Source organism: Cydia splendana, chromosome 9, assembly GCF_910591565.1.
Source record: "Cydia splendana chromosome 9, ilCydSple1.2, whole genome shotgun sequence".
Classification (NCBI taxonomy): Eukaryota; Metazoa; Arthropoda; class Insecta; order Lepidoptera; family Tortricidae; genus Cydia; species Cydia splendana.
The window spans coordinates 1,612,198-1,624,884 of record NC_085968.1 but is presented as its reverse complement, the minus strand read 5'-3'; the positions used below and the strand labels follow the sequence as shown (position 1 = coordinate 1,624,884).

The following is a 12,687-nucleotide window of genomic DNA, read 5'->3' as shown; positions in this document are numbered from 1 at the left end:
AATATAATCAACGCGCCACCACATTGTTGTAGTTTAGCCGGAAATGAAATTGTTTACTTCTCAGTGCCTGTGTTCATAACTATATTATTTGAAGCATTTTTAGTACTTCGATGCGTATACTATACTTAAATAACAGAAATAACGCTTTACATACTACCAAACTTGTTAATTATGATGTATAAATATGGTTTAAGGCTGAGAAATATTGCAGTCACAAAGTAGTTGCAATGTTTCGACTTTGTGTCGACTCTGTGTTGACACATGACACGCGCTGTCAAAAGTAATAACAAAGTTACTGGATTTGCAAAATGGCTCCTTGTGTTGATTTGTTTTCAGATATTCTCAAAGTGTAAAAATGCCGTGGTCAGAGATGGGCATTAATCGATTAACTGTTTATTCGACTAATTAATGGAATAAAAAAAGTTAATTCTCAAATTTGAATCGCGATTAGTTTAGTCGACCTAACATAGATTGAAATTGAATTAATCTGAATATTAATCGAATAAATTATCGATTAAATCTCGATTGAAAGTTGACAGGGGGCCATTTTTGTACGTAAAAATAATAGAAATGTCTTGCATGCAGATGGTAGCAAAACACTTTGTCATAAAAGTCGAGATGGGTGTCGATATATAGGTTTTAGGGAGTGCCGATTTCGAAAATAATGATCATTTTGGAATCCGAAATGGCGGCCATGCACTGTGTCATAAAAGTCGTCATGGATGTCGTTTAATACGTTTTAGGGGGCCCCAATTTTGAAAATGATGACCATTTTGGAATCCAAAATGGCGGCCATGCACTATGTCATAAAAGTCGTCATGGGTGTCGTTTTATAGGTTTTGGGGGGCGCAGATTTAGAAAATGATAACCATTTTGGGTTCCAAAATGGCGGCCATGCACTATGTCATAAAAGTCGTCATGGGTGTCGTTTTATAGGTTTTAGAGGGCGCAGATTTCGAAAATGATGACCATTTTGGATTCCAAGATGGCGGCCATGCACTATGTCATAAAAGTCGTCATGTATGTCGTTTTATAGGTTTTAGGGGGCCCCGCTTTCGAAAATGATGACCATTTTGGAATCCAAAATGGCGGCCATGCACTATGTCATAAAAGTCGTCATGGGTGTCGTTTTATAGGTTTTGGGGGGCGCAGATTTAGAAAATGATAACCATTTTGGATTCCAAAATGGCGGCCATGCACTATGTCATAAAAGTCGTCATGGGTGTCGTTTTATAGGTTTTAGAGGGCGCAGATTTCGAAAATGATGACCATTTTGGATTCCAAGATGGCGGCCATGCACTATGTCATAAAAGTCGTCATGGATGTCGTTTTATAGGTTTCTGGGGGCGCAGATTTCGAAAATGATGACTATTTTGGATTCCACTTTTATGACAAAATACGTAGCCGCCATCTTGGATTATAAAATGATCATCGTTTTCGAATTCTGCACTCCCTAAAACCTATAAATCGACATCCGTGACGACGCAAGTTATCTTTATTTTCAGATCTAACAAATTGCTACAGAATACAAAGGACAAAAAAGAAGCGAGGAGGTAATGAAACAAGCAAAAATACAGATGATTCCTCGACGCAATTGGGTGATTCTTAAATTGTGTCCAGATTTTTTTTGTCATAAAAGTTTATATTTTTCACATATTACTCTCACAAGTTCCGTGACATTTCGACCTTGTAATTTTTTAAGTAAATGTTTTTGTTTATCTATGAGGATCTCACTAGAATAGTATAATCAAGGTATGTTTATATTTGATGAATGAAATAGTAACGCAAAAAAAAATATATTTGTGTCTTATATTCCTGCCGAAGACTTTTATTTTACCTTTTCCTTCTACACAAGTTTGGCCAAGTAATAAGAATTTAGGGCTCTCAATTTTATTTTGACTTCTACAACAGTAAAGCTACGAGGCCATGTTTGGTATCGTTTTCGTATAAATTCGCAGTACCAAATTTAGTTAAGGTATCACATTGACACCATTCCGAAGTAAAAACATATAAACTTATTAAAATACTTTCTTTTAAACTCCTCTTCACGCTTAAACTGCTGAACAGTTTTAATTTAAATTTGGTACACATATATTTTGAGTCCCGAGACAGGATATAATAAGTTATCTCAAAAATCATCCTTTAAAGGTGTGAAATGAGGTGTAGGGGGGAATTCAGAATTGACTTCTTGAAGAATACTGTTTAAGTTTAGGTTTGAAGTCATGTTTTTTCATCATTTTTAACTAAATCAAAGATGTAGACCATCCCAAATTTCATATAAATCGGTTCAGCGGTTATTGATTTCCCGTACAAATTTCCACGCCACTTTTCACACCTTCAAAAGATGATTTTGGTTATAAGATCTATCCTATGTCCTGTTCCGGGACGCAAACTATTTCTATACCAAATTTCAACGAAATCGGTTCAGCGGTTAAGCGTCAAGAAGAGTTTCAAAAAAACCGGCCAAGTGCGAGTCGGACTCGCGTATTAAGGGTTCCGTACATTAAGTCCGACTCGCGCTTGACTGCACATTTCTAATAGGTTTTCCTGTCATCTATATGTAAAGAACTATTTTGTGTATTCAGACGGACATACATACAGACGCACGAGTGATCCTATAAGGGTTCCGTTTTTTCCTTTTGAGGTACGGAACCCTAAAAAGATTTATTTTTATTTTGTGGAATGGTGTCAATGTGATATCTTAAATGGATTCAGCACCCCAGATTTATACGAAAACGATACCAAACACGGCCTAGCACCTTCACTGATATAGATATATCAAGATAAAATTGAGAGCCCTAAATAAACTTTCAAGAGCGGATATCTCAAAAACTATTCAACATATCGAAAAAATTGACTGAATAAACTTGTAACAAATTAAATAAACTTTCATTTTGTATAAGTGGCCATGTCGCTGAGATGCATAGTTTCCGAGATATAATCGAAAAACGGGAAAATGGGACCTTCAAAGCCCCTCTCTCCCCCCCCCCCCGCTCAAGGGCTACGGCCGGGGACTTTTGATATGTTCACCTCCTAACTTGTCAAACCGAGTTACGGAGTCAAAAATTGTGTTCCGAGCATTTCCCTCTACAACTTTTGGAGCATTCGTTGCCTGACCTAAGTAGCTTATTGAATTTCTTTAAAAACTTTTCTGTAAAAGGTTGACGGGTGTTGGGTGTTTATATGGTTTCGGTCGATTATTATCATTTGCATTGCCCATGATGACTTACTAGAATTACGAGCACACGAGACACTAATAGTAGTTTGACAAACCTTGGTTTTCAAGAGGTATTTTATATTGACATTTGCTGTCACAAATTTGCTGTCAGATTTAGTCGCAAACCGCACGCAAAGTGCACACAAATGTGTCGACACCTTGTTACGGAAAAGTGTAGACACGGCGACGACACTTTGTTTCGAAACAATTCTAGACACATTGTGTGGACTCTGTTACGACACATCTGACATTTAGTTACCACTTTGTGATTCTGCGACTGGAATGGTTATATGGGCCGTTGGCACGCATCTCTGTCACAGTTACACATTAATTACCAAGCTTACGGCGTGAAAAGTTTGGAAAACACTGCGACTGAGCGAGAAGGAAATAACAATTAACACGCGTTCGACAAGGATGACGGTCAGGGTATGAAGTTATCTAGATCCGAATTGTCAAATGTGACAGAGCTATCCTGTGTTGTCAGTAGTGTAAACAGAATTACCCGAACGTCTGAAATTTCTGTCGTGAATCGGAAGATATTGCTAACGAATAATTAAAAATGACGTGTTATTGTAAAATTTAAGATAAAATACATATACATGAAAATTATAAAATTATAAAGAAATATTTTAACTTATTAACCATAGGTATAATGTACCCATGTAACATGTTATGTTGAAATAAAGTGGCAATGTTATTGTGACGTAGGCCCGTGTCACTCTGGGAATAGAAGACCATGTTTTATTAGACCATGCTCTGCACCGTGTTTGATAGCATAGAGCGTGGAAGTATTATTTTAAACGTCATAATTTCATAGAAATTAAAAAAAAATATCGCATCTTTGTGACCCCTTGTAAGAAAAAATAAGATATGTTCGACCCCCCCTCCACCCCAAAATCGTCTTACGTAATAAATGAATGGCGCCAAAACTGTATCTCGAACTGAAAATACCCGATTTAAGTTTGGTAACACAACATGACTGATCATCACATCTTCAGCGTCACAAAACATACGAGTAAATTGACCTCCGCAGTAAATATACAGCAAGATTGATTGTTCTAGTAGGTATTCACAAAACAATTCACTAAAATGGGAATCAAACCAAGTGAAGCTAGGTGGGTTGAATCCAAAATTGTCCCCACTTTGGTATTCATCGTTGTTAATGGCGTAAGCGCCATTGACATTATTAAACTTGAAAACACCACATAGGTATCGTATCGTCTGAATACCCACAACACAAGCCTTCTTAAGTAGTCAATTTGTATAAGAATGTCCAATATTTATTTATTTATTTATTACTAACGCCATCTGTTAGAGAAAGAAATAATTAACATTAGCACGAATGTTAATTCATCATTTTGCCAACAGATGACGCTAGTAGTAATACAAAGTGTTATTACTTTATTTTATTTTTGTAGGTTTATAAAATGATATTTTTATGTTTGATAACACATCTAGACATGAATTTAAATTACTATGTTAAATTTCAAACCTAACAGTGCAGTAGTTTTTCCGTAAAGTGTACCACAAGAATGCATAGTTCGTCGATTAGTGATAGGGCTCGCTTCGCTCGCCCTAATAAAGTTATCAAAAAATGTGTATATACTTATGGATAAATGATTTTATTATTTTTATATCATTTTGATCCATGTTCATTCACTGATATCTATGTGTTAAAATTGTTAAATATGAAACGGTGTCGTCACGCCATCTAGCCGAGGATAGGCTAAAGGTGTGTGCGCCATCTATTCGAGAATGACTTTTGCTTGAATTCCGAGGCACGTTTTTTCCTTAGACTTTATTCGTCTTATACGAAGTTACATATGTCTTTGCTGTCGGTGACGTCACCTTGACGTAAGCACTCGAGACGTCAATACGCTACACTGTATAGTGACTACAGAAACAATATTTACCTTTCTCTATCCCTCTTAGAGTGTCCTGAAAAAACATATGGATGTATGGATGCATGGACTTACGCTAAGCTACATCCCACTAACCCCGGGGTTAACCGGTTAAATCGTTAACCCAGTGTCAAATGTACTGGTAACTCCAGGTTTAACCGGTTACCCGGGTTAGTGGGATGGTGCAAGTGCTAAGTTTCGTGTAAAATATTTACCTGGAGCGAATATGAGCCCGTTTCCAAGCACGTGCCGAACGTACTTTACCATGCCGTCATCTTTCTCAAGGCATTTCTTTGCCACCAGTTCCAACACCTCGGGATCTGTGATTACTGATAACAAATGCATCGAACGTGAAAATCACTAAGGGCTTGTGCACAAATCACGCGAGGTTCGATAGGGGGAGGGGGGTCACGAAAAAATCACGATAGATCACGCTGGGGGAGGGGGGTATAAGGAAACCTCACGTGTATTTTTCTACAGAGAACTAAACTAAGAAAAAAAATCTACCACATGAGTAGATACTTTTTCTCGGTTTCGTTAAACATAAATCTTCACTCTGCACTTCAAAATAGCGAGTCTATTTAACGAAAATAGAAAAATATGCAAGATTTTCTATATACAATACTATTTATCTTAAAATTCGGTCGATGAAAAAATTTCAAAAAAATACAAGTGAGGTTGTGTGGGGGGAGGGGGGTAGCCAAAAACCTCACCAAATATCACCAAGGGGGAGGGGGGCTCAAAAAGCTGCCGAAAACTAATCGCGTTATGAACGGAATTTCATGCGGTTTTCACCTATCAGTAAAGTGATTGTTGAGGAAGGTTTAGTTGTATACTTAATTTGGTTAGGTTTTGTGTAACCCGTGCAAAGCCGGGGCGGGTCGCTAGTATTAGATAAGTAGTAAGTAGTATTAAAGAGTGGGTATTTTAATATATTTAATGTATCCTTTATCTATTAAGCGCAAGCATCATTTCATTCTACAGGTTTTATTAGCAAATTAATAGCAGTTTATTCATAGATGTATCCTTACCGACGTACAATTTTGGACCCAGCCAGAAACAGCCAATACCACCATGTTTAAGTGATACCTTTCCTAGGTTCAGTATGGAGTTCATGCGATCTGTGGCGGGAAAAAAATATATTTTAAGATAAAAATACGAAACTTAAGACTTTAAATAAGCATTTCATAAAGAAAGTTTGCCTCCACAGTCTGTAGCCTCATTTTTTAAATAATTTCCTATTATGTTTGGTAATATTTTTTTAAATTTAATTAGAAAAAAAATACTGATAATCTTGCTTAAGGTTAACGTAAGAAACACTAGACTGGTGTATGCGTTAAAACGTTAATAATACCTAAATAAAATCTTCTTATTACAGAATTTGGATATTACTTCCCATAATTGGTTCATCGTCCATTATTAGTGTCCGACCTAAGATTCGGTTCCGGTTTCAGCCAATAAATCATGTTTCGGCCGTAGTTTCGGTTTCGGCCATAAAACGGCCGGGCCGAAACTTACGAAATGGTACTTCGTACTATGAAACTAAACTATGTGACAAAGACCAAAACTTGGTGAACAAGTAGGACAACAATAATATAATTATAATACACTGATTTATGTATACATAAATTAATTGGTTTATTAGAAAACACAATTCCCCTAATGAGGGCACCACTGGTCCGCGAATTCTTAATAAAATATGTGTATTAAAGCGGTTTCATGATATTTTTTCAACGATATTAACAAGTCTACAAAAGTTTCTGTTTGGGTTTCGGCCGAAACTAGAACAAAAGTCAAACCTTTGGTTTCGGTAAAAAACATGTTTCGATCGGACACTATCCATTATGGGGGTTTATAACCTAGGTACAAACATTTTTAGAAATCTATAGGCGAATGCAGTAGGATCGGCATTATGATGTGTAGGTAATACCTACTTCTTAGACGCAATCAATACGTAAGTTTTCGCTTATTACTAAGGATAGGAAATTTTAGAAGCATTTCATCGACTTTCCTATTAGTACATAACTACCAATTGTTTAATTTATAGTCTGTCAAACCAAATTTGTCAGTAAATAAGAACAAAACACTGATTTGCAAGACCGAAGTGATCCCATAAGTGTTCCGTGAACAAAGTTTTGTACGGAACACTAAAAAACTATACTCATCGTTTTCTTTTGGGTGCTAGTACTAGTGTAAGACAAAGTTAGTATGCGGATTCTCTCTGTGTAATATATATGTTTGAAATGAGACAGTCCTTTGACAAACTATATGAACGTTAAATTTAAGTTCCAAATAAACGTTGCAGAAAATTCACATAAACAGTTTTTTCCATTACTTCTACAATATAATATGAGTAAGTAAGCGCCGGCTTGCACCATCCCACTAATCCGGGGTTAAACCTTTAACCCAGTGTCAAATTGTACTGGTAACCATGGTAACACCAGGTTTAACCGGGTTAGTTGCATGGTGCAAGTGGCGTTAAGATCTGCTATTATTACCTTCATCTGTACCCGTAAATATGTACCCATGGCCGATGAGAGGGTAGCTGGGTAGTCCTAAGGGGTACGCGTCGTAGACCTTGTAGAATCCTCTCCTCCGTCGGCGGTACACCACAAGGGCAACAGCGGCGCCCGAGAGAAGGAGCCACCAAAACATAGTCATGCTACGAGGAAACAATTCAAATTAGATTATTACTTAACGTCAATGAATTCAAAATTAGGAAGCGCTGATGACCTAGCGGTATGAGCGTGGGATTCAATTCGGAGGTCGCAGGTTCAAACCCCTACTCGTACCAATGAGTTTTTCGGAACTTATTGTACCTGCCTACGAAATATCATTTGATATTTACCAGTCGCTTCTCGGTGAAGGAAAACATCGTGAGGAAACCGGACTGATCCCAATAAGGCCTAGTTTCCCCTCTGGGTTGGAAGGTCAGATGGCAGTCGCTTTCGTAAAAACTAGTGCCTACGTAAATTCTTGGGTTTAGTTGTCAAGTGGACCCCAGGCTCCCATGAGCCGTGGCAAAATGCCGGGATAACGCGAGGAAGAAGAATAATGAATTCAAAATTAACACCAAATGACTTACCTTGCACTCTTCATGGATAGTTAAAAAGTATCTTTTAGTTTTCAAAGAATACTCATCCTTTAGAGCAGGGGTCTCCAAACTTTTTTAGCTGTGGGCCATATTGCGCCTCAGAAACTTTCGCGCGGGCCAGCGTCGGTTTTTGCGCCGGGGGAGGGTGTCTGGTTGCTGCTGTTAGGAACAGTTCCACTCAATGAATACTGAACCCCTGTAACCTGGCTCCCGCGGGCCGGACAGTGGGCGCTCGCTTTAGGGGTCCGCGGGACGGATTAAAACGCGTCGCGGGCCGGGGTTTGGAGACCCCTACTTTAGAGAGTCTTTCCTGAACTAACTTTTGGGTATGTCCACAGGAAAGACCTGAACATGGTTTTGAGTTTGACCCAGTTTTGATATGAGTACGTACCTACGTGTAAGAATAAAAGATTCTGCCAATAGTGAGATGCACGTCAAGTTAATTCACTAATTGAACGGACAATAGCGGTACGCTTATACTGGAAGTAAATTCATAATGTTACTTTAAGTACCTTTATCTTATCTTAATGCATTGTAAACATTAAGGGTCGATCTAGAGTTGCTTGGGTGAATCTTATGGCTCCTCTACACAATGGGCCAACATACTGGCCCACTAAGGGCTAGCGTGTAGAGAGGGTAGTGGTGTCAGATGGCGCGGCCCGCGGCGCGATTGCGATGGAATGGCCACGGTGTCGGTTTTCCGTCCGCACATCAAAGGTAGTGGGGCCAGCGATGGTGCGTACGCATTTACACGTGGCCCATTCCATAGTGCGTGCTCTCAATCATCGCATGGCCATCTCGTTGGTTGTCCTGGGCCTTCGTGTAGAGAAGCCATAACCATCGCATGGCCATCTCGCTGGTTCAGCCCTGACCCATCGTGTAGAGGAGCCATATGGCCGTTGCTCGACGCAACGTTCGCGCAACTGCGCAGCGACGCCATTTTCGATAGCGATGACTAAACGCCGACGCTCAAGTCGCTAGTGTGGAGTGGCCCTAAGACTATCTGCAATCCTGCTTTATTTCTCGTGCAGCCACCGTGCCTAATTGCCTATCTATTCCCATGCAGGTACCTACTCCTTAAACCAGGGGTCGGCAAATCGCGGCTCTATAGGGGTACGATTGCGGCTCAATAGGGGTACGATTGCGGCTCAATAGGGGTACGATTGCGGCTCAATAGGGGTACGATTACGGCTTTCAAGCGACCTAAAAAAATTACATCTTCTGTTTTTTTAAAAAACTTAATCACCATTTGCGGCTCAGTGACATTCCTAAAACTGGTGATTTCTAAGCGCCACTTGCACCATCCACCTAACCCGGGGTTAACGGGTTAAACCTGGAGATACTATGGTTACCGGTACAATTTGACACTGAGTTAACGGTTTAACTGGTTAACCCCAGGTTAGTGGGATGGTGCAAGTGGCGCTAAGTTAGTTGCGGTTAGCTCTTCTTGTCAAGTTTGCCGACCCCAGCCTTGACACATTCACTGCCAAGTACCTACACGTAGGTATGTGTGCTCATTTTGTGTACTGGGAACGGGGCGTCCGGCACCGAAAGTGTTAAACCATTAAACCCGTAACTTTTTTGTCAGAAACGCCCGCATAGATATATAGCTACACACACAGCTCTAAGAATGGTTCATAGTTCACAACTATAAGAATAACAAAATAATTAAAAGTAGGTCATCATTGCTCAAACATTTAACATTTTAATCTACTAACAGCTTGTTACTTGTTATCTACGGACTCGGACTGTAGGTATGATGCCACGGGCGACTCAACTGAACTACTGCGCACAGCTTCACATCCTTACTTACTGCTTACTGCTAGCCTTTCTCCGCAGACGTTTTGTCTGGTTGCCCTTGGCATAGGCCTCTCCCATATTCCTCCACGCGTCCCTGTCCAGAGCCTGTCTTCTCCATAAGGCTACAGCCACCTGCCTGAACTCGTCTTCCCATCTCATTTTTTGTCTACCATCATTCCTTTTTCCGTCTCTTGGGTACCATGTTGTGATGTCTTTTGACCATTTTTCTCTTTTGTCTCGAAGCATGTGGCCAGTCCACTTCCACTTTAGTTTTTTCATCTTCACATCCATTGACGTATATCTCAAGACGGGCTTTACGGGCACTAATAAACCGGGCAAGTGCGATTCGGACTCGCGCACCAAGGGTTCCGTACCATAATGCAAAAAAAAACGGAAAAAAATGCAAAAAAAAAACGGTCACCCATCCAAGTACTGACCACGCCCGACGTTGCTTAACTTTGGTCAAAAATCACGTTTGTTGTATGGGAGCCCCATTTAAATCTTTATTTTATTCTGTTTTTAGTATTTGTTGTTATAGCGGCAACAGAAATACATCATCTGTGAAAATTTCAACTGTCTAGCTATCACGGTTCGTGAGATACAGCCTGGTGACAGACGGACGGACGGACGGACGGACGGACAGCGAAGTCTTAGTAATAGGGTCCCGTTTTACCCTTTGGGTACGGAACCCTAAAAATGGTCCTAGTTCAGTACTCATGAATTCGAGCCAATCGTGCAGTCTAATGCAGTTCCGACCAATAGCGCGCGTGATGCGAACTCATCAACCAATCGCGTTGTAGAGGTGTCAGACCGCTGTACTGGTCCCATTATTATTGCCCGTAAGGCCAGTGCTGAGAATACGTCAATGTTTTGCGGTTCGCGGTTTAACCGGTTAACCCCGGGTACACTAACCCAATGGTGCAAGTAACGCTTAATAGGGTGTACAAAAAAATAACATGTTAAGAGGCAATGAAATAATACGAAATGATAATTTCAGAATGGTTTTTATTTCAGCGGGGTTTCTAGATCTAGGTATAACAATGTATGACTCTGCTCTTAAGTTACATTTAGTGTAGGTAAATAACTTAACTAAAGACCACTTGTATGTAGTTGTGTTCAGTCGCCATTAGATTAAGAGCGGCATGGTGCTCAAAAATATCTGAACACGCATTCTAACGCCTTGACAATAGAGGCGTGGGATATTTGTGAGCAGCTCGGCGATATTTTCTTTGGCATTGTAACTTTAAAATTGTATTTTGATATGGGTGTACAGTCAGCCTCAGCAGCAGAAGTTGCTAAGCGGGCCAGGTGTTGAAAATGATCTTGACGCGACTTTATTGTTAAGAGAATAAGAGCGTGTCAAGGTAATTTTGAACACCTCGAGCGCTTAGCAACTTCTGCCGCTGACTGTACAACTGTACGTGTTGCCTGAAATAAAACATTATTTATTTTCTATTTATTTTATTTATTCTGATGGCGACTGTAGGTACAGCTCATCATAATAAATGAAGTACTTTTCTCATAATATTCCAAGTGAAAAGTGGAGGGGTTAACTCGGGTGAAATCACCATTTCAGCCTCGAACTATTGGCGCTCTCTCATCGTTCGAGCGTCAAAATTTCTCGAGCGCAATTAGGTCACGTGCAACCTTTGGTTATCAATCTACTATGATATTGACTATGAACCCCCATATTCATATAACTTTACGGGCCCGATTTAGCTAAATTATGTTTTATCCCTTTCTTACAAATACATAAGTCAAAATGACAGATAAAGACAAACGATTATTAGCTAATTGAGGTTTGAAGCGCGTTTATGAATAAGGGGGTTAATGTTTAATATTATTATTATGACAATTAAATTATAAGTGAACAGGAATAATCAAACTTCCTAGCTAAGTAAATATAATGAGTTTGCAAAATTTGTGTTTTATTAAAAAAATTAAATACGAAATTTCTATTGGAACACTTGATACAGACAAGAAGGGCTTTAGTTCAGTTTATACCTAAACGCCTTCAATATCAATTTGGAAATCGGATGTCAAAATCGTTAAGTTAAACCAAGATAGCTTGATCGGCAATCCTTGATAGTAAATAACAGGCCAATTCGAACGTACACTGATATCAGAATGACATCTAACTAATGCCATTCAGTTATAGTGCATTTTATTCGTACTTGGAAGTATGTATCGGCGCGGGCGAAACGCATCACTATAACTAAATAAATATATTTTGAATTTGAATATAACATTTTGATTCAAATACTTAGCTATCATTCTGATGTCAGTGTACGCTCAAATGACCTGTAAGTAATGATCATCATCAAGGATTTTCACTTACCGCAAAGGTATATATCAATAATAATGTCAATAGTAATGTCATTTATTACTGATAGCGTCTACATTTGGCCCGCATAACTTTTCACCAATACAATAGGGAATATTATGCAAAACTCTGCGTACAGAGCGTCACTAGCACAATTACAGGGCCTACCGCGAAACACGAAAATCGTAAGTTCGGTTTCTGCCTCTCTATCACCCTTGCCCATTCGATCGACAGAGATGCTGATAACGAAATTTCGATTTTCGCGTTTCGCGGTACACCTGTAAACAAACCGCCTTGATGCATCAATGTCATAGTGAAAACTTGTCAAAAACTGTTTAAGGCCCGTGCACTG

General features: G+C 39.4%; 1 protein-coding gene across 1 annotated transcript in view; it reads right to left on the bottom strand.

Annotated features, from left to right (window-relative positions):
• LOC134793865 (cytochrome P450 4C1-like) overlaps positions 1 to 10,171 on the bottom strand; it is a 34,306-nt gene extending 24,135 nt beyond the window's left edge. Inside the window, exons 1-4 of the mRNA XM_063765578.1 lie at positions 10,026 to 10,171; positions 7,617 to 7,780; positions 6,150 to 6,239; positions 5,334 to 5,447 (exon numbers count right to left, since the gene is read on the bottom strand). Of these exons, the coding sequence (XP_063621648.1) occupies positions 5,334 to 5,447; positions 6,150 to 6,239; positions 7,617 to 7,780; positions 10,026 to 10,171 (514 nt within the window). The remainder of the gene's footprint in view (positions 1 to 5,333; positions 5,448 to 6,149; positions 6,240 to 7,616; positions 7,781 to 10,025) is intronic.
• Positions 10,172 to 12,687: the final 2,516 nt, after the last annotated feature.